At 53.3% G+C, this 23,468-nt stretch overlaps 1 protein-coding gene across 1 annotated transcript in view; it reads right to left on the bottom strand.

Annotated features, from left to right (window-relative positions):
* The window catches only part of pdxka (pyridoxal (pyridoxine, vitamin B6) kinase a), a 98,205-nt gene extending 93,717 nt beyond the window's left edge, over positions 1-4,488 (bottom strand). The window contains exon 1 of the mRNA XM_038801247.1: positions 4,420-4,488. Within this exon, the coding sequence (XP_038657175.1) occupies positions 4,420-4,488 (69 nt within the window). The remainder of the gene's footprint in view (positions 1-4,419) is intronic.
* Between the last annotated feature and the right edge of the window lie 18,980 nt (positions 4,489-23,468).

Genomic DNA, 23,468 nt, shown 5'->3' with positions numbered 1-23,468 from the left:
TATTGGATTCTATCATCACACTCTCCATCTGTATACTAAATTCAACCATGCTGTGATCACTCCTCCCAAGAGGATCCCTAACGATGAGGTCATTAATTATTCCTGCCTCATTACACAGGACCAGATCTAGGATAGCTTGCTCTCTCGTCGGTTCCATTACATATTGTTCCAGAAAACTATCCCGGATACATTCAACGAACTCCTCTTCAAGGCTACCCTGACCGAGCTGATTTGACCAATCTATATGCAGATTAAAATCTCCCATGATAACTGCTGTACCCTTTTCACAGGCATTAGTTATCTCTTCATTTACTGCCCGTCCCAGTGTGATGCTATTATTTGGTGGCCTATAGACTACGCCTATCAGTGTCTTTTTCTTCTTAGAATTTCTAATTTCTACCCAAATGGATTCAACCTCATTCTCCATAGAACCTATATCATCCCTCAATGCCACCCTGATGTCGTCCTTGATTATGAGTGCTACTCCACCTCCCTTACATACCTGTCTATCCCTCCGAAACGTCTGGTACCCCTGGATATTTAACTCCCAGTCGTGACCATCCTGCAACCATATCTCCGTAATGGCTATCAAGTCATATTCATTCACGATTATTTGTGCCGTTAATTCATCAACTTTGTTACGAATGCTACGAGCATTCAGGTAAAGTGCCTTAATACTGAATTTCTTATCATTATTAGAGAAATTGGACATCATGAGATGTCCTAAATTATCCTTTTTGCTTCATTCCTAGTCTGCCTTGAACTTAAACCCACCTGCACACATGCTAACCTGCTTATCCTTCCATTTAACTTCCTACTCCCTGTCGCTTTCCCTTCCCCCCGACTCAGAAGTTTAAAGTCCTACTGACCACCCTATTTATCCTTTTCGCTAGAACACTGGTTCCAGATCGGTTCAGGTGGAGACCGTCCCAACGGTACAGATCCCCCCGGTTCCAAAACTGGTGCCAATGCCCCATGAAATGGAATCCCTCTTTCCCACACCAATCCCTTAGCCACGTGTTTACTTCCCTAACTTTCTTATCCTTATGCCAATTAGCACGTGGCTCAGGGCAGTAATCCGGAGATTATGACCCTCGAGGACCTGTTCTTCAATTTCCTTCCTCGTGCTTGATAATCCCCAAAGGAGTAGAACATTAGTAATTGGGGACTCAATAGTCAGGTACACAGATAGGAGATTTTGTGGGAGCGAGAGAGACTCACGTTTGGTATGTTGCCTCCCAGGTGCAAGGGTACGTGATGTCTCGGATCGTGTTTTCCGGGTCCTTAAGGGGGAGGGGGAGCAGCCCCAAGTCGTAGTCCACATTGGCACTAACGACATAGGTAGGAAAGGGGACAAGGATGTCAGGCAGGCCTTTAGGGAGCTAGGATGGAAGCTCAGAGTGAGAACAAACAGAGTTGTTATCTCTGGGTTGTTGCCCGTGCCACGTGATAGTGAGATGAGGAATAGGGAGAGAGAGCAATTAAACACGTGGCTACAGGGATGGTGCAGGCGGGAGGGATTCAGATTTCTGGATAACTGGGGCTCTTTCTGGGGAAGGTGGGACCTCTATAGACAGGATGGTCTACATCTGAACCTTAGGGGCACCAATATCCTGGGGGGGAGATTTGTTAGTGCTCTTTGGGGGGGTTTAAACTAATTCAGCAGGGGCATGGGAACCTGGATTGTAGTTTTGGGGTACGGGAGATTGAGAGTATAGAGGTCAGGAGCACAGATTTGACTTCGCAGGAGGGTGCCAGTGTTCAGGTCGGTGGTTTGAAGTATGTTTACTTCAATGCCAGGAGTATACGAAATAAGAGAGGGGAACTGGCAGCATGGGTTGGTACCTGGGACTTCGATGTTGTGGCCATTTCAGAGACATGGATAGAGCAGGGACAGGAATGGTTGTTGCAGGTTCCGGGGTTTAGGTGTTTTAGTAAGCTCAGAGAAGGGGGCAAAAGAGGGGGAGGTGTGGCGCTGCTAGTCAAGGACAGTATTACGGTGGCGGAAAGGATGCTAGATGGGGACTCTTCTTCCGAGGTAGTATGGGCTGAGGTTAGAAACAGGAAAGGAGAGGTCACCCTGTTGGGAGTTTTCTATAGGCCACCTAATAGTTCTAGGGATGTAGAGGAAAGGATGGCGAAGATGATTCTGGAAAAGAGCGAAAGTAATAGGGTAGTTGTTATGGGAGACTTTAACTTTCCAAATATTGACTGGAAAAGATATAGTTCGAGTACATTAGATGGGTCGTTCTTTGTACAATGTGTGCAGGAGGGTTTCCTGACACAATATGTTGACAGGCCAACAAGAGGCGAGGCCACATTGGATTTGGTTTTGGGTAATGAACCAGGCCAGGTGTTAGATCTGGAGGTAGGTGAGCACTTTGGAAACAGTGACCACAATTCGGTGACCTTTACGTTAGTGATGGAAAGAGATAAGTATACCCCGCAGGGCAAGAGTTATAGCTGGGGGAAGGGCAATTATGATGCCATTAGACATGACTTAGGATGTGTAGGTTGGAGAAGTAGGCTGCAAGGGTTGGGCACACTGGATATGTGGAGCTTGTTCAAGGAACAGCTATTGCATGTTCTTGATAAGTACGTACCAGTCAGGCAGGGAGGAAGGGGTCGAGTGAGGGAACCGTGGTTTACCAAAGAAGTGGAATCTCTTGTTAAGAGGAAGAAGGAGGCCTATGTGAAGATGAGGCGTGAAGTTTCAGTTGGGGCGCTTGATAGTTACAAGGAAGCGAGGAAGGATCTAAAGAGAGAGCTAAGACGAGCAAGGAGGGGACATGAGAAGTCTTTGGCAGGTAGGATCAAGGAAAACCCAAAAGCTTTCTATAGGTATGTCAGGAATAAAAGAATGACTAGGGTAAGAGTAGGGCCAGTCAAGGACAGTGGTGGGAAGTTGTGTGTGGAGGCTGAGGAGACAAGCGAGATACTAAATGAATACTTTTCGTCAGTATTCACTCAGGAAAAAGATAATGTTGTGGAGGAGAATGCTGAGACCCAGGCTATTAGAATAGATGGCATTGAGGTAGGAAGGATGTGGAAGCTTTGGAACGGGTGCAGAGTAGATTTACCAGGATGTTGCCTGGTATGGAGGGAAAATCTTATGAGGAAAGGCTGATTTTGAGGTTGTTTTCGTTAGAGAGAAGAAGGTTAAGAGGTGACTTAATAGAGGCATACAAAATGATCAGAGGGTTAGATAGGGTGGACAGTGAGAGCCTTCTACCGCGGATGGAGGTGGCTAGCACGAGGGGACATAGCCTTCAATTGAGGGGTAATAGATATAGGACAGAGATCAGAGGTAGGTTTTTTACGCAAAGAGTGGTGAGGCCATGGAATGCCCTACCTGCAACAGTAGTGCACTCGCCAACATTGAGGGCATTTAAAAGTTTATTGGATAAGCATATGGATGATAATGGCATAGTGTAGGTTAGATGGCCTTTAGTTTTTGACTTCCCATGTCGGTGCAACATCGTGGGCCGAAGGGCCTGTACTGCGCTGTATCGTTCTATGTTCTATGTCCTCCACCCTAGCCTTGCCTATGTTGTTAGCCCCAACGTGGACCACAACAACTGGATCCTCCCCCTCCTGCTCCAGTATCCTTTCAAGCCGGTCGGCGATGTCCCGCACCCTGACACCGGGCAGGCAACACACCATGCGGGACTCCCTATCCGGCTTGCAAAGGGTACTATCTGTCCCTCTAATTATAGAATCCCCTATAACAACTACTTGTCTTTTAGCTCCCTTCTCTTGAATGGCCTTTTGCACCATGGTGCCATGGTCAGCTGGCTCATCCTGTCCACAGCCCTTTTCCTCATCCGCACAGGGAGCAAGAATCTCATACCTGTTGGACAAGGCCAAGGGCTGAGGCTCCTGCACTCCTGAACTCCGAATCCCCCTACCTGCCTCACTTACAATCACACCCTGTTTTTCCTGAACACTTACTGAATTTGAATTGCACAATCTACCGGGTGTGACTGCCTCCTGAAGCAAAACGTCCAGGTAACTCTTCCCCTCCCGGATGTGCCGCAGAGTTTGAAGCTCAGACTCCAGATCATCAATTCTGATCCGGAGTTCTTGCAGCAACCAACACTTGCTGCAGATGTGGTCCCTGCTGTTCACAATGGGATCAGCCAGCTCCCACATCATACAGCTACAACACATCACCTGTCCAGCCATCTCTACTTATTTAATTAACGTTTACAAATTTATGTTAAATAATTTCTAGTACTCTGCTAAATAAAAGCTTAATTCAACTACTATAATACTCAATAATAAACTTATACCAAATAAGAGTTAAAATAAAAAACAACTTTACCTTATCAAATTGGTTAGAGGAGGAGGGCGGGTGGGAGACACTACACGTGTAGTGTCTCGGGTTTAGCCACCGCCCAAATATATAGGATCACTTACCTTCCCGGCAGCCCTCCTGGTCCACGTCACCTCCGCTCCTGCTCCCGCTCCTCCCTGCGAAGAATTCATGGTCGCATCAATTTAATCGACTACAACATTGCTATGAAAGCAACCCTAAACCTGACCGACTGGAAATCAGGCCGCGGAAGCCAAAGGGATTTTTTTCACACTTGCTCTGCTGTTCCGAGGCCTACCTCGCCGCCTCCTCCTCGCCTTCCATCTCCGACAATCAGAAGCTGAGTCTCCTCCATGCCCGGGTGAGCCATCGAATCTCTGTACAACTCGAGGAAGCCTCCACCTACGCAGACGCCCTCGTGATGCTGAAGCGTCTATACACGAGACTGGTGAACAAAGTGTACGCGCGGCATCTTCTCACCACTCGCCGCCAATGACCCGGGGAATCGCTGGAGGAGTATCTACGCGACCTCAAAGTCCTTGTGCGAAGTTGCAACTACCAGGCCGTTACGGCCTCTCAACATATAGACCTTGCCGTCCGGGACGCCTGCGTGGTTGGAGTCAGGTCCAACTATGTCTGACAGAGCCTGCTCGTGAAAGGCGCCCTCGACCTAGCAGAGACGGTAAAGCTAACCACCTCCCTAGGAGTAGCGTTCCAGAGCCTCAACGTGTTCCCGTCCGATCACGCAACGCCTTCGTGGACCCCCGACCAGAGAGCACCGTAGGCCTTTGCCACGCGGCTGCCCGCCCAACACGGCGGGGGGGGGGGGGGCTACCCTGCTATTTCTGCAGCCAGCATCAACACCCCAGGCATCGCTGCCCGGCTCAGAACGCGAACTGCAGCGACTGTGGCGAAAAGGGACATTTCGCTAAAATTTGCCTGGCCAGGTCCAAATCCTCAAAATCACAGGCCCGACTCTCAGACTCACAGGCCCGCAGGCCCCCCAATGTGGCTGCGTGCCTGCTGGCTCCGCCTCCTCCGGACGCATCATCTGCCTCGTGTTGTCCGTGGGGGCAGCCAGAGAGAGAGAGAGACAGTGAGATAGAGGAGTAGGAGAACATAAGAACTAGGAGCAGGAGTAGGCTATCTGGCCCCTCGAGCCTGCTCCGCCATTCAATGAGATCATGGCTGATCTTTTGTGGACTCAGCTCCACTTTCCGGCCCGAACACCATAACCCTTAATCCCTTTATTCTTCAGAAAACTATCTATCTAAAAAACATTTAATGAAGGAGCCTCAACTGCTTCACTGGGCACGGAATTCCATAGATTCATAATGAAAGTGACTGCCCTTGGCATCAAGGCAGCATTTGACCGAGTGTGGCATCAAGGAGCCCGAGCTAAACTGGAGTCAATGAGAATCAGGGGGGAAACTCTCCATTGGTTGAAGTCATACCTGACACAAAGGAAGATGGTTGTGGTGGTTAGAGGTCAATCATCTCAGCCCCAGGACATCACTGCAGGAGTTCCTCAGGGTAGTGTCCTCGGCCCAACCATCTTCAGCTGCTTTATCACTGACCTCCCTTTCATCATAAGGTCAGAAGTGGGGATGTTTGCGGATGACTGCACAATGTTCAGCACCATTCGTGACTCCTCAGATAGTGAAGCCGTCCATGTTCAAATGCAGCAAGACCTGGACAATATCCAGGCTTGGGCTGACAAATGGCAAGATACATTTGTGCCACACAAGTGCCAGACAACGACCATCTCCAATGAGAGAGAATCTAACCACCGCCCCGTGACAGTCAATGGCATTACCGTCGCTGAATACCCCACTATCAACATCTTGGGCGTTACCATTGATCAGAAACTGAACTGGACCCAGCCACATTAATACTGTGGCTAACAGGGCAGATCAGGATTTCGACTTCCGGGCGGCGAGCAAGGAGGTCGCAGGGAGAGGGGCTCCCGCAAGCGCCAAACAAGGAGAACACCCCCCCACCCCCGACAGGCCGGACGGCGGAAGAGGAGCCGGAGCGCGGCAGCGGAGGAGCCGGAGCGCGGCAGCGGAGGAGCCGGAGGAGCCGGAGCGCGGCAGCGGAGGAGCCGGAGGAGCCGGAGCGCGGCAGCGGAGGAGCCGGAGGAGCCGGAGCGCGGCAGCGGAGGAGCCGGAGCGCAGGAGCCGGAGCGGAGGAGCGGCAGCGGAGCGGCGACGGCAGACGAGAGGCAGCGACTGGGGGGCCCAACAGCAGCAGGTCCAACCCCTCTCCCTCTCCACCCCCGCCCCTCCACGCGGGCCAGGTGCGGCGGTGGCGGCCCCTCTTCTCTTCCCCCCCCCCACCCACGCGGGCCAGGAGCGGTGCAGCGGCGGCGGCCCCTCTTCTCTTCCCCCCCCCCCCACGCGGGCCAGGAGCGGTGCGGCGGCGGCGGCCCCTCTTCTCTCCCTCCCCCCCCCCCCACGCGGGCCAGGAGCGGTGCGGCGGCGGCGGCCCCTCTTCTCTCCCCCCCCCCCCCCCCCCCACGCGGGCCAGGAGCGGTGCGGCGGCGGTGGCCCCTCTTCTCTCTCCCCCCCCCCCCACACAGCCAGCAGCGGGCACCCCCCCCCCACAAGCAGAGGGGACACCCCCCCCACAAGCAGCGGGGACACCCCCCCCCCACAAGCAGCGGGGACACCCCCCCCCACAAGCAGCGGGGACACCCCCCCCCACAAGCAGCGGGGACACCCCCCCCCCCCACAAACAGCGGGGACACCCCCCCCCCCAAAGCAGCGGGGACACCCCCCCCCCAAAGCAGCGGGGACACCCCCCCCCCCAAGCCAGCAGCGGGGACACCCCCCCCCCCCCCAACCGGCAGCGACCACCCGCCCACTCGCCCCCCCCCCCCCCCCAACTGCAGTGACCACCACGTGGCAAGGACAAAGAGACAAAGGGACTCTCTCTCTCTCTCTCCTGGTTGAGTGGGGAGAGAAGACAAAAGAAAAAAAGAGACTTGTATTTCTGTTCAACCCAAAAGAAAACTGGTAAAGAGAAAAGGGGTAGGGGAAATAAATTTAAAAAAAAAAATTTAAAAAAAAAAAAATATATATATATATATATATATAGATATATAATAATAAATAAAATAAAAATAGGGTGCGGAAAAGGGGGAAAAGAAGAACAAGGAGAGAAGAAAAGATGAAGGGGAAGGGGGAGAAAAAAATGCCAGAAGGGAACCAAGAGAAAGGGGGCACCGGAAGTAGACGGGGCAAAGGGCAAGCCAGCTCGGGCGAACGAGTCAACACGCGAAGCGGCGGGAAGAATGTTTCGCCGCATCCAGAAGAGCTGGACGGGCGGGCAACCTCTCCCCTGGGGTTAGAGGGGGGCGTGAATGGAAGGAAGCCTTTGCCGAGGTGGTGAGGGAGCAGCTGCAGGCAATCAAGGCAGAGTTAAAAGCAGACGCACAGGCAGCAGTGACCAGGGCCATGTCAGGGGTGCAGCAGGTTCTGACCAGACTGGAGAAGAAAGTGGATGCCCAAGGGAAGATACTGGAAGCCCAGGGGGCAACCATTAAAGAGCTGGAGAAGGCAGCGACTGACGCGAGCGACCGGGGCATATCCCTGGAGAGGGGAATGGTGAAACTGAGGGCAACACAGGGGAGCCTGAAGGGCAGGGTAGACGACCAGGAGATCAGCTCGAGAAGGCAAAATATTAAGATAGTGGGCCTGCCAGAGGGGATAGAGGGTAGAAATCCCACAACATTCGTGGCTGCGATGCTGGGCTCCTTAGTGGGGCGGGAAACTTTTCCCACCCCACCGGAAATGGACAGAGCTCATCGGTCACTGCGCCCGAAGCCCAAGGAAGGGGAAAAACCGAGAGCAGTTATAGCCAAACTGCACCGGTACCGGGATAGGGAGACAATCCTGCGCTGGGCCAAGGAGAATAGAGCCTGCAATTGGGACGGGCACGCCATCCGAATCTACGAGGATTTTGGAGCGGACATAGCTAAGAGACGGGCGGAGTTCAACAGAGCGAAAGCAGCTCTCTATAAGAACAAAGTACGTTTTGGTATGCTGTACCCAGCAAAACTCTGGGTCACATACCAACACAAGGAATATTTCTTTACAGCCCCTGCCGAGGCGAATAGATTCGTCGAGGAGCACGGGCTGGAAAAAATAAATGGGAAGTAGGGACGAGGGGCCCATGGCAAGGAGATACGTCATGCCAACGGGGGGGTGGGGAGGGGCGAGGCAAAGCCAGCCCCCTCCCCCCTGGCAGGAACACCTAGAACGAAAAACAACCCAATGCCCAAGGGCCCGCTCCAGGTGGGAGGCCAGGCCCCGGCACGAGGGAACGGGAGTACTGGAGAGGGGAGAGGGGAAGCGGGACAGCAACCTCCGAGAGGGGAGCCACCGTGCTAGCAGGAAAGCTAGCGAAGGGGGCGCGCAACAGAGCAGGGCCGCAGCGCACCCCCAACAGGGGGGAAGGCGCCAGGCAGGGGAGGGGGGGGATCACCCATCAAAGGTGGGAGAGCAAATGGGGACAGGAATGGGGGAGAGAGGGGCAATGGAGGGGTATACAGGGGTATCCCCGAAAGGGATAGAGCGGGGGGGGGCACTCGGGGGGCGAGAGACCAGGGAGGGGAAATGCAGGGACGAAGGGACAAAGGAGGCCAGTAAGGGAATAGGGCCACAAAGTGCCACAGACAAGGGCTCGAAACAGGGAACTGCTGCAAGCACCCACCCAGTACGGTCTGTGGGTGAAGGGGCCCCCCGGAGTGCAGGGGACTACCCGCGTGGCGGACACACAGTGGACGGCCATGGCGGGGGTCCCCGGGACAAGGGGGAACCCCGGAGCGCAGGGACCCGACCGCATGGGGAGAGCAGTGATAGTGGACATCCTGGACGGCCCCCTAACAAAGGGAAACCCCAGAGGGCAGGGGCGCGTCCACCGGACAAATATGGTTAACCCCACAGGAGCAAGGGGGCAGAAGCCCCCCACCAGAATAGTCACCTGGAACGTAAGGGGACTTAACGGCCCAGTGAAGAGATCTAGAGTCCTCACCCACCTTAGAAACATGAGGGCCGACATAGTCTTCCTCCAAGAGACGCACTTGAGGGAGCAGGACCAACTGCGGGTAAGAAAGGGCTGGGTGGGACAAACCTATCATTCCTGTTATGGGGCAAGGGCCAGGGGGGGTGGCGATCCTGATTGGCAAGAGGACAATGTTTAGGGCGACAAAGACGGTTACGGACCCAGGGGGACGGTATGTCATGGTCAGCGGGGCCCTGGATGGGGCGCCGGTAGTTCTAGTTAACGTGTACGCGCCCAACTGGGACGACACGAGCTTCATCCAAAAGACCATGGCAGAAATCCCGGACATAGCGACGCACCGACTAATCATGGGGGGGGACTTCAACTGTGTACAGGACCCAACGACGGACAGATCAAACCCCAGAACGGGGAGAACCTCAAACATGGCAAGGGAACTCAGCCACTATATGGAGCAGATGGGAGCAGTAGACCCCTGGAGATTCGCCCACCCGGGGGAGAAAGAATTCTCTTTCTTCTCCCCAGTACACAACGTGTACACCAGAATTGACTTCTTTGTGGTGGGGAAAACGGTGCTTCCAGAGATAGACAAGGTGGAATACTCCGCAATTGTGATATCAGACCACGCTCCACACTACATTGATGTGCGGCTAGAGACGGGAAGGGCCCAGCGCCCCAAATGGAGATTGGACGGTGCCTTACTAGCTGACAAGGCCTTCAGCGAAAGGATAGCGCGGGCCATAGCGGAGTACACTGAGATCAACCAAAACGGGGAGGTCTCACCCTCCACGTTCTGGGAAGCGCTTAAGGCCGTACTAAGAGGGGAAATCATAGCCTACAAAGCGCAAAGGGATAGGGAGGAAAGGGTGGCTAGGCAGAAGCTGGTCGACTCCATACTGGAGGTAGACCATAAATACTCCGAGGCCCCGACTGTAGAACTCCTGGCGGAGAGAAAAGAATTACAAAGGAACTTTGACCTGCTCTCCACCAGGAAAGCAGTACACCAACTCCGCCAGGCACGCGGGGCCCTATACGAACACGGAGACAAAGCCAGCCGCCTGTTGGCCCACCAGCTGAGAAAGCAGGCAGCCAGCAGAGAAATTGCGCAAATCAGAGATACCAGAGGCACGTTGGAAACAGAACCAGAGAGGATTAACAAAACCTTCAAGGCCTTCTACCAAGAGCTGTACACCTCAGAGCCCCCAACGGGGAAGGCTGGGATGAACCGGTTTCTTGACGGACTGAACATACCAGTTGTGGGAGAGGGCAGAAAACGGGATCTGGAAGCACCACTAGCACTGGGAGAGATCATGGAGAGCATTAGCTCCATGCAGGCGGGGAAGGCGCCGGGACCGGACGGATTCCCGGCGGACTTCTACAAAAAATTTGCGGCAGCGCTGGCCCCGCACCTGCGGGAGATATTCACAGACTCGCTAGCTAGGGGCACGTTGCCACCCACGTTAGCACAGGCCTCAATCTCGCTGATACCTAAGAAAGACAAAGACCCAACGGAATGTGGGTCATACAGACCCATATCTCTGCTGAATGCAGACGCCAAAATACTGGCCAAAATCCTAGCCAAAAGGCTAGAAGACTGTGTACCTGAGGTGGTCACAGAGGACCAGACGGGCTTTGTCAAAGGTAGACAGCTGACCGCGAACATCAGGCGCCTGCTGAACGTGATAATGACCCCCTCCGGGGAGAGAACACAAGAGGTGATCGTCTCCCTGGACGCAGAAAAGGCCTTCGACAGAGTCGAGTGGAAATACCTCATAGAGGTACTGGAGTGGTTCGGGCTTGGAACAGGGTTCACCGCCTGGGTAAAGCTCCTGTACAACGCTCCCATGGCGAGTGTACAGACCAACAATACCAACTCCCAATACTTCCAGCTGCACAGGGGCACCAGACAAGGATGCCCACTGTCCCCGCTGCTGTTCGCACTAGCAATTGAACCGCTAGCAATCGCGCTCAGGGCAGCAAAAAATTGGAGGGGGATCCGAAGGGGAGGTAGAGAGCACAGAGTCTCACTCTATGCGGATGATCTGCTCCTCTATATCTCGGACCCACAAAGCAGCATGGACGGAATCATCGCGCTCCTGAAAGAGTTTGGAGCCTTCTCGGGCTACAAACTCAACATGAGCAAAAGTGAGATCTTCCCAGTACACCCGCAAGGGGGGGGGGGGGGGGGGGGGGCAGCACTAAAGGGGCTGCCGTTCAAACAAGCCCGACATAAATTCCGCTACCTGGGGATCCAAATAGCCCATGACTGGAAAGGGATCCACAAATGGAACCTCACCAGCCTGACGGAGGAAGTTAAAAAGGACCTGCAAAGATGGAACACACTCCCGCTCTCCCTCGCGGGGAGAGTTCAGACGATCAAAATGAACGTACTGCCCAGGTTCCTCTTCCTGTTTAGATCCATTCCGATCTACATCCCCAAGGCCTTTTTCAAAGCGCTGGACAAACTCATCATGGCGTTCGTATGGGGGGGTAAAAATGCTAGGATCCCAAAGAAGGTCTTACAAAAAACAAAAACCAGGGGAGGGTTAGCCCTCCCGAATCTACAATTCTACCACTGGGCAGCAACAGCCGAGCGAGTAAGGGGATGGACCCAGGAGCCAGAAGCTGAGTGGGTGCGTGCGGAGGAGGCCTCCTGCATGGGAACCTCCCTCCGGGCCCTCGCCACGGCAGCACTCCCATCCCCACCCAAAAAACACTCCAGCAGCCCAGTGGTGACAGCCACCCTCCAATCCTGGAACCAACTGCGGCAGCAACTTGGCCTGACCAAAATGTCGAACAGGGCTCCCATCTGCAACAACCATAGGTTCAAACCAGCACTGACCGACGCCACCTTCAAAAGGTGGAGGCAGGACGGGGGGACACTGACAGTCAGGGACCTATACACGGACGACAGGATCGCAACACTGGACGAACTGACAGAGAAATTTCAGCTAGCTGGGGGGAACGAGCTACGGTACCTGCAGCTCAAAAACTTCCTACGAAAGGAGACAAGGACGTACCCACAACAGCCACGACAGACACTACTGGAAGACCTACTGGACGCAAGTATCCTAGAGAAAGGGAACTGTAGTGACATGTATGACCGACTGGTAGATAGGGACGACACCGTACTGGACGCAACAAGGAGGAAATGGGAGGACGACCTGGGGATGGAGATCGGGTGGGGACTCTGGAGCGAAGCACTGCATAGGGTCAACTCCACCTCCACGTGCGCAAGGCTCAGCCTGACGCAACTAAAAGTGGTACATAGAGCCCACTTAACAAGAACCCGTATGAGTAGGTTCTTCCCGGAGGTGGAAGACAGATGTGAACGGTGCCAAAGAGGCCCGGCCAACCACGCCCACATGTTCTGGTCTTGCCCCAGACTCGTGGAGTACTGGACAGCCTTCTTCGAGGCTATGTCCAAAGTGGTGGGGGTGAGGGTGGAGCCATGCCCGATAGTGGCGGTCTTCGGGGTTTCAGAACAGCCAGATCTATTCCTGGGGAGGAGGGCAGACGCCCTTGCCTTTGCCTCCCTGATCGCCCGCCGTAGAATCCTGTTTGGCTGGCGGTCAGCAGCACCGCCCAGAGCTGCGGACTGGCTGTCCGACCTCTCGGAATCTCTCCAAATGGAGAAAATCAAATTTGCCATCCGAGGGTCGGACGACGGCTTCCACAGAACGTGGGAGCCATTCATGCAACTGTTCCGGGACCTATTTGTGGCCAATGTACAAGAGGAAGAATAGTCGGGGGAAGGTAGCGGGAGGGGGGGGGGCTACAGGTTCGTTACGGGGGTTCGATGGCTAGCTAAGGCCCAAAACCAAACTAAATAAACATGTTGAGGGGGGGGGGGGGGGCGCAGTTACTACTACGAAGATGCTTACCTGTAAATATGTATGTTAATTTTTGCGTGTTTGTTTTTTTTCTTTTTTCTTTCTCCTAACAATTTGTAATTTGTTCAATATAAAATATGAAAACTGAATAAAAACATTTATAAAAAAAAACAGGGCAGATCAAAGGTTAGGAATCCTACAGCGAGTAACGCGCCAGCTGACCTCCCAAAGCCTGTCCACCAACCACAAGGCACAAGTCAGGAGTGTTATGGAAAAAGGGCAGCACGGTGGCGCAGTGGTTAGCACTGCTGTCTCACGGCGCCGGACTCCATGGTTCGATCCCGGCTCTGGGTCACTGTCCGTGTGGAGTTTGCACATTCTCCCCGTGTTTGCGTGGGTTTCACCCCCACAACCCAAAGATGTGCAGGGTTGGTGGATTGGCCATGCTAAATTGCCCCTTAATTGGAAAAATAAATTGGGCAAGTCAGAGCGAGTAACCCACCTCCTGACCCCCAAAGCCTGTCCACCATCTACAGGGCACAAGTCAGGAGTGTGATGGAATACTCTCCACTTGCCTGGATGAGTGCAGCTCCAACAACACTCAAAAAGCTCAACACCATCCAGGACAAAGCAGCCCCGCTTGATTGCTCCCCCTTCCACAAACATTCAAACCCTCCACCACCGATGCACAGTGGCAGCCGTGTGTACCATCTACAAAATGCACTGCAGGAACTCACCAAGGTTCCTGAGGCAGCTCCTTTCAAACCCACGACCACTACTATCTAGAAGGACAAGAGCAGCAGATACCTGGGAACCCCACCACCTGGAGGTTCCCCTCTAATGCGACCATCAATTCACTCAAGGACACAAGTAGAAGTAAACTGTGGCTATAATCGACTTACAACTGAGCCTGCCTGCGACCAGATGAACTGAGGGCAGACTCGCAAGACCGCAGCACTTTATACTTCCGGTTGTGGGAGGAGCCATGGGCGGAGCCAAGGGTGGAGCTCTGTACTTGCTCCTCATCTCCCCCTGTGGGCAGAGCCGCGCAACGGCTCACAGATGGAGCCCACAGGGACACAGTGATACACAGTGTGAATTTATATTATACATTCACCCCCTGTTTAAAAAAAGCAAGTCCGACGGGGGTGACGGGTCTATAAGTTGAGTCGGCCCGGTGCTCGAATCGTTCGCTGGGACCGGCGGAGCACCGAAGTTGCAGCCACTTCGGATGGCTGTGTGCTGATGACCGGTGTGAATCTGAGGGTGGACTCCGGGGGTGGTTCTTTCCGAGCTTCGTTCCTGACCGGTGTGGCAGGTGAAAGGGGGCGCAGGAAACCTGTAGGCGCAGGGCGTGGGGGGTCGGGTGGGGTGTGGTGTGAGAGGCACCTCGGCGGTAGTGGTAGTGGTGGTGGTAGATCCTGCAGGCGCAGGTCCTGGTGGGAAACGGTTTCCTGTCGGCCAAGGGGTGCTCGATAAATGCGTAGTGGGGGTTTGAATGTAGTAGTAGGACCCTCTCTACCAGCTGTTTGATGTGTCCGGACATGCTTCCAAAGGAGGACAGGGCCCAGTGTCCTCAACGCGAGGCCCCCGAGGTAGTGCCCCTAGGGAAAACAAATAATCGCTCGTGAGGAGTCTGATTAGTGGCCGTACACAGGAAGGACTTAATTTCATGGAGCGGGTCGGGGAGGACCTCCTGCCAGTGGGAGGTCGGGGGATTCCTGGACCATAGGGTCAGTAGGACGGTCTTCCAGACCGTCGCATTCTCCCTCTCCACCTGCTCGTTCCCCCTGGGGTTATAGCTGGTAGTCCTGCTCGAGGCGATGCCCTTGCCGAGCAGGTACTGACGCAGCTCGTCGCTCATAAAGGACGAACCCCTGTCGCTGTGGACATATTTAGGTAAACCGAACAGGGTGAAGACACTGTGCAGGGCTCTGATGACTGTATGGGAGGTCATATCGGGCACGGGATAGCAAACGGGAAGCGAGAGAATTCATCTATGATGTTAAGGAAGTAAACATTACGGTTGGTTGAGGGAAGGGGCTCTTTGAAATCAATACTCAGTCGTTAAAAGGGCTGGGTTGCCTTTACCAGGTGGGCCTTGTCTGGTCTATAGAAGTGTGGTTTACACTCCGCGCAGATCGCGCAATTCCTGGTGACAGCTTTAACCTCCTCAGCGGGCCTTGATGTAGTGGGCGAGCCGGGTGACCCCCGGGTTGTAGAGGTCATTGTGGATCGGCTGTAGTTGGTCGTCTTGCGCGCTGGCGCATGTGCCGCGGGACAGGGCATCTGGGGGCTCGTTGAGCTTCCCCGGACGGTATACGATATCATAATTATAGGTGGAGAGTTCAATCCTCCACCTCAAGATTTTGTCATTTTAAATTTTGCCCCGCTGTGAGTTATCGAACATAAAGGCAACCGATCTCTCGTCGGTGATGAGGGTGAACCTCCTACCTGCGAGGTGGTGCCTCCAGTGCCGTACGGCTTCCACGATGGCTTGAGCTTCCTTTTTGACTGAGGAGTGTCGAAATTCCGAAGCGGAGAGGATTCGGGAGAAGAAAGCTACTGGCCTACCTGCCTGGTTCAGAGTGGCGGTGAGAGCGACCTCTGAGGCGTCGCTCTCCACCTGGTAGGGGACGGATTCATCCACTGCCCGCATGGCGGCTTTGGCGATAGAACATAGAACAGTACAGCACAGAACAGGCCCTTCGGCCCTCGATGTTGTGCCGAGCCATGATCACCCTACTCAAACCCACGTATCCACCCTATACCCGTAACCCAACAACCCCCCCCCCCTAACCTTACTTTTCAGGACACTACGGGCAATTTAGCATGGCCAATCCACCTAACCCGCACATCTTTGGACTGTGGGAGGAAACCGGAGCACCAGGAGGAAACCCACGCAGACACGGGGAGGACGTGCAGACTCCGCACAGACTCCAGCCGGGAATCGAACCTGGGACCCTGGAGCTGTGAAGCATTTATGCTAACCACCATGCTACCGTGCTGCCCCGTGATGTCCTCCTTAATGCAGTTGAAGGCCTGGCGGGCGGGCTTTGTCAGCATACTGGGGGACCCACTCGGCGTAGTAGGAGAAAAATCCGAGGCACCTCTTGAGGGCCCTGGAACATTGAGAGAGAGGGAGTTGTAAGAGGGGGCGCATACGGTCAGGGTCGGGTCCTAGGACCCCGTTTTCCACGACGTAGCCGAGGATGGCTAGTCCGGTTGTGCGGAAAATGCATTTCTCCTTATTATACGCGAGGTTGAGTTTTTGGGCGGTTTGGAGAAATCGGTGGAGGTTGGCATCGTGGTCCTGCTGATCATGGCCGCAGATGGTGACGTTATCCAAGTACGGAAAAGTGGCCCGCAGCCCGTACTGGTCCACCATTCGGTCCATTGCTCGTTGGAACACCGAGACCCCATTCGTGACGCCAAAGGGCACCCGGAGGAAATGGAAGAGGCGGCCGTCTGCCTCGAACGCCGTGTAGTGGCGGTCCTCCGGGCGGATTGGGAGCTGGTGGTATGCAGACTTCAGATCCACCGTGGAGAAGATGCTGTACTGGGCGATCTGATTTACCATGTCTGCAATCCGGGGGAGGGGGTATGCATTGAGGTGCGTGAACCAGTTAATGGTCTGGCTGTAATCAACCACCATCCGGAGCTTTTCCCCGGTCTTGACGACCACCACCTGAGCTCTCCTTGGGCTATTACTGGCCTCTATGACTCCCTCACGTTGGAGCCGCAGGACTTCGGCTCTAATAAATACCCTGTCCTGCAGGCTATACCTCCTGCTGCGAGTGGCCACGGGTTTGCAGTTAGCAGTGAGATTAGCGAAGAGTGGAGGGGGGTCAATTTTTAGTGTTGCTAAACTGCATATAGTGAGAGGTGGCAGGGGTCCGCTGAAGCTGAGTGTTAGGCTCCTGAGGTTACACTGAAAATCGAGCCCAAGTAGGAGAGGGGCGCAGAGGTCTGGGAGTACGTACAATTGGAAGTTGGAGTAGTTGGCACCCTGTATCGTTAGTGTTGCAATCATGCGCCCTTGTATCTGGACAGAGTTGGACCCCGAGGCGAGGGAGATAGTTTGCCGTGCTGAAAATATCGGGAGCGAGCATCGTTTTACCAGGTCTGGGTGAACGAAGCTCTCGATGCTCCCGGAGTCGAAGAGGCACGGTGTCTTGTATCCGTTGACTTGAACGGACATCATGGAGCTTCTCAGGTGCTTTGGCCGCGACTGGTCTAAAGTGATTGCGCTGAGCTTCGGGTAGTCGGTGGCGTGGTCGGCGGTGCTGGAGCAGCCCCATGGTGACTGTTCGCGGAGGTCATAGTCGTCGATTTGCATATCGGGTGATGGCCAAGATGGCAGCCCCGGTTGATCGCACGTGGCGGGCGGCGAGGAAGATGGCGTCCAAGATGGCGGTCCCCATTAATCACACATGGCCGGCCGCATGGGGGAGGATTGCCAAGATGGCGGCCCCCATGAGTCGCACATGTCGTGCGGAGGCGGAGTCGGCAGACACGCTGCCACATTGTGGGGTCTGCGGGCCTGTGAGTTGGAGTGGCGATTGTTCTGGGTAGCGTTCGAGTTTGAGTTTTTAGTTTTAGCCAGGCATACCTTCGCAAAGTGTCCTTTTTGCCCACAGCTGCTGCAGGTCGCGTTGCGGGCCGGGCAGTGCTGCCGGGGGTGTTGGGGTTGGCCGCAAAAGTGGCACGATAGCCCTCCATGGTGGGCGGGTGGCCGTGCGGCGCAGGCCTGGGGTAGTCTCTGGTCGAGGGTCCACGATGGGGTCGCATGGTCGGCTGGGAATGAGTTTAAGCTTTGAAAAGCGACCTCTAATGAGGTCGCTAGCGTTACCATGTCCTCCAGGTTCTGGGCCCCTTTTTCGAGGAGACGCTGGCGCACATAATTGGACCGGACCCCTGGAACATACAGATCTCGGAGGGCGAGTTCCATGTGCTGGGAGGCTGTCACAGCATGGAAGTTACATTCTCGTGCTAGAGCTTTCAGGTTGCGCAGGTCGTCTTCTAGCGACTCTGCAGGGCGCTGGCGGCGGGTAGTAAAAATATGCCCCGCGTAAACTTAATTTACAGGCCGCACGTACAGGCGGTCGAGTATCGCAAGGGCCTCTGTGTACGAGTTGGTACTATCAAGTTGAGTTGAAATGCGATGGCTCACCCGTGCGTGTAGAAGACTGAGTTTCTGTTCTTCAGTAACAGAGGAGGTAGTCGATGCAGCCAAGTAGGCCTTGAAGCACCGAAGCCAATGCTGAAATATTTCCTTCACTTCTGCGGCCTGTGGAGCGAGTTCCAGTCGATCAGGTTTGAGGGCTGATTCCATGGTAGTTTTTTTAAGTCGACTAAATTGATGCGACCATCAATTCACTCAAGGACACGAGTAGAAGTAAACTGCTTTAATCGACTTACAACTGAGCCTGCCTGCGACTAGCTGAACTGAAGGCAGGCACGCAAGACCGCAGCACTTTATACTTCCGGTAGTGGGTGGAGCCAAGGGCAGAGCCACGGGCGGAGCCCTGTACATGCTCCTCAACCCCCCCTGTGGGCAGAGCCGTGTAACGGCTCACAGATGGAGCCCACATGGACACAGTGATACACAGTGTGAATTTATATTATACATTCACCACACCCTCCAAGTCACTCACCATCCTGACTGGGAAATATATCACCGTTCCTTCACTGTCACTGCGGCAACATCCTGGAACTCCCTCCCTAACAGCACAGTGGGTGTACCTAAACCTGAGGGTCTGACGTTTTTCAAGGCAGATCACCACCACCTTCTGAAGGACAGAAAGAGATGACCAATAAATGCTTGTCTAACCAGCGATACCCACATCCCATAAATGAACAATAATTTTTAAAAACACACTTTGACAGTACATTCCAGATCCTAACCACTCGCTGTGTGAATCTGCCTCCACCACACTCACAGACAGTACATTCCAGATCCTAATCACTCGCTGTGTGAATCTGTCTCCACCACACTCACAGACAGTACATTCCAGATCCTAACCACTCGCTGTGTGAATCTGCCTCCACCACACTCACAGACAGTACATTCCAGATCCTAACCACTCGCTGTGTGAATCTGTCTCCACCACACTCACAGACAGTACATTCCAGATCCTAACCACTCGCTGTGTGAATCTGCCTCCACCACACTCACAGACAGTACATTCCAGATCCTAACCACTCGCTGTGTGAATCTGCCTCCACCACACTCACAGACAGTACATTCCAGACCCTAACCACTCGCTGTGTGAATCTGCCTCCACCACACTCACAGACAGTACATTCCAGATCCTAACCACTCACTGTGTGAATCTGCCTCCACCACACTCACAGACAGTACATTCCAGATCCTAACCACTCGCTGTGTGAATCTGTCTCCACCACACTCACAGACAGTACATTCCAGATCCTAACCACTCGCTGTGTGAATCTGTCTCCACCGCACTCACAGACAGTACATTACAGACCATAACCACTCGCTGTGGGAATCTGTCTCCACCGCACTCACAGACAGTACATTCCAGATCCTAACCACTCGCTGTGTGAATCTGTCTCCACCACACTCACAGACAGTACATTCCAGATCCTAACTACTCGCTGTGTGAATCTGTCTCCACCACACTCACAGACAGTACATTCCAGATCCTAACCACTCGCTGTGTGAATCTGTCTCCACCACACTCACAGACAGTACATTCCAGATCCTAACCACTCGGTGTAAATCTGTCTACACCATACTCACAGACAGTACATTCCAGATCCTAACCACTCGCTGTGTGAATCTGTCTCCACCACACTCACAGACAGTACATTCCAGACCCTAACCACTCGCTGTGTGAATCTGTCTCCAGCACACTCACAGACAGTACATTCCAGATCCTAATCACTCGCTGTGTGAATCTGCCTCCACCACACTCACAGACAGTACATTCCAGATCCTAACCACTCGCTGTGTGAATCTGCCTCCACCACACTCACAGACAGTACATTCCAGATCCTAACCACTCGCTGTGTGAATCTGTCTCCTCTCTGGTGGCAGCCATTAGCTGAGCGATCGCATCAAAGGTGGCTCTCGTCTAAGAACTTCGATTATGACCTTTTAACCCAAACAAACGGGCACCAAAATGACCTTCAGTCCCCCGGATTAACCCTCCCATCGACTGCGCTGCCAAGCTGAAAAGCCAGTCGAGACGAGGGGAGGGAATCCTCAGCCTCGGAGCAGAAACCGCACGTGGAGGCCCAGAACCGGTGATGGCCGACCCCGCAGAGCTCCCGCACAGACCCAGGCACTGATGGACAAATTGATGATGGCCGACCCCGCAGAGCTCCCGCACAGACCCAGGCACTGATGGACAAATTGATGGGCTTCATCACCTCCGAGTTCCGAGACATAGGGAGGGATGAGAAGAGACCTCATGGCAGCTGTGGAGACAGCAGTGGAGGCTGCGACGGCCCCCATGAGGGAGGCAATGGACAATATGGAGCAGAGGCTGGAGGCCCACAGACGATGACAAGGGACCTCCAAAAAGCCGCCACAGACCAAAGGGACCACCGTGGCACTCGAGGCTGAGGTTGGGAGATGGTCAGAACCTGAAAAGGCTGAAGGACAAATTGGAGAACCGATCACGTCGGCAAAACCTGAGAATCGTGGAGCTGCCGGAGGGAACGGAGAGGAGGAACCCGACAGAATATTAATCAGCGATGCTCGGGAAGCTGGTCAGCAAGGAGGGCCTTGCCAAGCGCTAGGCAGAATTCAATGGTGCCAAATCCACGCTGTATAAAAGTGGGGCGTGGTGTGGCATGCTCTACCCCACCAAACTGTGGGTCACACATCAGGGTAAAGAATACTATTCTGACGCCCCGGGGGAAGCAGACAAGTTTGTCCAGAAAAATGGATTGAGAAAGCCGATAGAGGGCAAAGGTCAGAACGCAGGCTGCAAGAGCTCAAGAGGGGTGAACTCACGTAGAGGCGCGGAGAGAGCGGGATTGAGGGGAAGAGGGGAGAGAGGTAGACGGGGGCTAAATAGGGTAATCTGACTGTTCGGAAAGCCGCTATCTTGAATGGGACATGAGCAATGGCATGCCTGGTCAAACAGGGCCAGGCCCACAGACTGGGTTAGTATGGTTAACCCCACAGGAGGTGGGGGCAGTCTCTTCCCCAACTCCCCCCCCCCTCCCATCCAGTAACATGGAACATGAGGGGCCTCAACGGGCCAGTGAAAAGATCCGGAGTCCTCGCCCATCTCAACAGTCTGAGAGTGCAGGAGACACACGTACGAGAGAGAGACCAACTGTGGGTAAGGAAGGGCTGGGTGCGACAAACGCTTCATTCCTGTTTCGACACAGGATAAGGAGCGGTCATACTAATCAACAGGGCAGTGTCATTCAAGGCGACAAGCACAGTGACGGACCCAGGGGGAGGCAATATGTGATGGTCAGCAGGTCCCTGGAACGGGCCCCAGTAGTCTTGGCAAATGTATACACCCCAAACTGGGCCGATGCAGAATTTGTCAAAAAATGATGGCCAAAATCCCAGACCTAGACACCCACCAACTTATCATCAAGGGGTGATTTTAAATGCGTACAGGACCCGACAATGGATAGATCCAACCCCAGTACAGGAACCTTGTCAGGTAAGGCACGAGAATTGAATGCCTTTGTGGAGCAGATTTGATTTGATTTGATTTATTATTGTCACATAAGAACTAGGAGCAGGAGTAGGCCATCTGGCCCCTCGAGCCTGCTCCGCCATTCAATGAGATCATGGCTGATCTTTTGTGGACTCAGCTCCACTTTCCGGCCCAAACACCATAACCCTTAATCCCTTTATTCTTCAAAAAACTATCTATCTTTACCTTAAAAACATTTAATGAAGGAGCCTCAACTGCTTCACTGGGCAAGGAATTCCATAGATTCACAACCCTTTGGGTGAAGAAGTTCCTCCTAAACTCAGTCCTAAATCTACTTCCCCTTATTTTGAGGCTATGCCCCCTAGTTCTGCTTTCACCCACCAGTGGAAACAATCTGCCCGCATCTATCCTATCTATTCCCTTCATAATTTTAAATGTTTAGATAAAATTCCCCCCTTCATCCTTCTAAATTCCAACGAGTACAGTCACAGTCTACTCAACCTCTCCTCGTAATCCAACCCCTTCAGCTCTGGGATTAACCTCGTGAATCTCCTCTGCACATCCTCCAGTGCCAGTACGTCCTTTCTCAAGTAAGGAGACCAAAACTGAACACAATACTCCAGGTGTGACCTCACTAACACCTTATACAATTGCAGCATAACCTCCCTAGTCTTAAACTCCATCCCTCTAGCAATGAAGGAAATCAAGATATACCACATCCATTGGCTCCCGTTATCTACTGCACTGGTAATGTCCTCAAAAAATTCCACTAAATTAGTTAGGCATGACCTACCCTTTATGAACCCATGCTGCGACTGCCCAATGGGACAATTTCTATCCAGATGCCTTGCTATTTCTTCCTTGATGATAGATTCCAGCATCTTCCCTACTACCGACGTTAAGCTCACTGGCCTATAATTTCCTGCTCTCTGCCTACCTCCTTTTTTAAACAGTGGTGTCACGTTTGCTAATTTCCAATCCACCGGGACCACCCCAGAGTCTAGTGAATTTCGGTAAATTATCACTAGTGCATCTGCAATTTCCCTAGCCATCTCTTTTAGCACTCTGGGATGCATTCCATCAGGGCCAGGAGACATGTCTACCTTTAGCCCCATTAGCTTGCCCATCACTACCTCCTTAGTGATAACAATCCTCTCAAGGTCCTCACCTGTCATAGCCTCATTTCTATCAGTCGCTGGCATGTTATTTGTGTCTTCCACTGTGAAGACCGACCCAAAAAACCTGTTCAGTTCCTCAGCCATTTCCTCATCTCCCATTATTAAAACTCCCTTCTCATCCTCTAAAGGACCAATATTTACCTTAGCCACTCTTTTTTGCTTTATATATTTGTAAAAATGTTGCTGTCTGTTTTTATATTCTGAGCAAGTTTACTCTCATACTCTATCTTACTCTTTTTTATAGCTTTTTTAGTAGCTTTCTGTTGCCCCTTAAATATTTCCCAGTCCTCTAGTCTCCCATCAATCTTTGCCACTTGTATGCTTTTTCCTTCAATTTGATACTCTCCCTTATTTCCTCTGTAGATAGTATACAGTAAAAAGTATTGTTTCTTGCATGCTGTACAAACAACGCATACCGTACATAGGGAAGGAAGGAGAGACTGCAGAATAGAACATAGAACAT

Source organism: Scyliorhinus canicula, chromosome 7 (assembly GCF_902713615.1).
Source record: "Scyliorhinus canicula chromosome 7, sScyCan1.1, whole genome shotgun sequence".
NCBI lineage: Eukaryota > Metazoa > Chordata > Chondrichthyes > Carcharhiniformes > Scyliorhinidae > Scyliorhinus > Scyliorhinus canicula.
The sequence above is the reverse complement of the archived record's forward strand: the minus strand, read 5'-3'. Positions and strand labels throughout refer to the sequence as shown.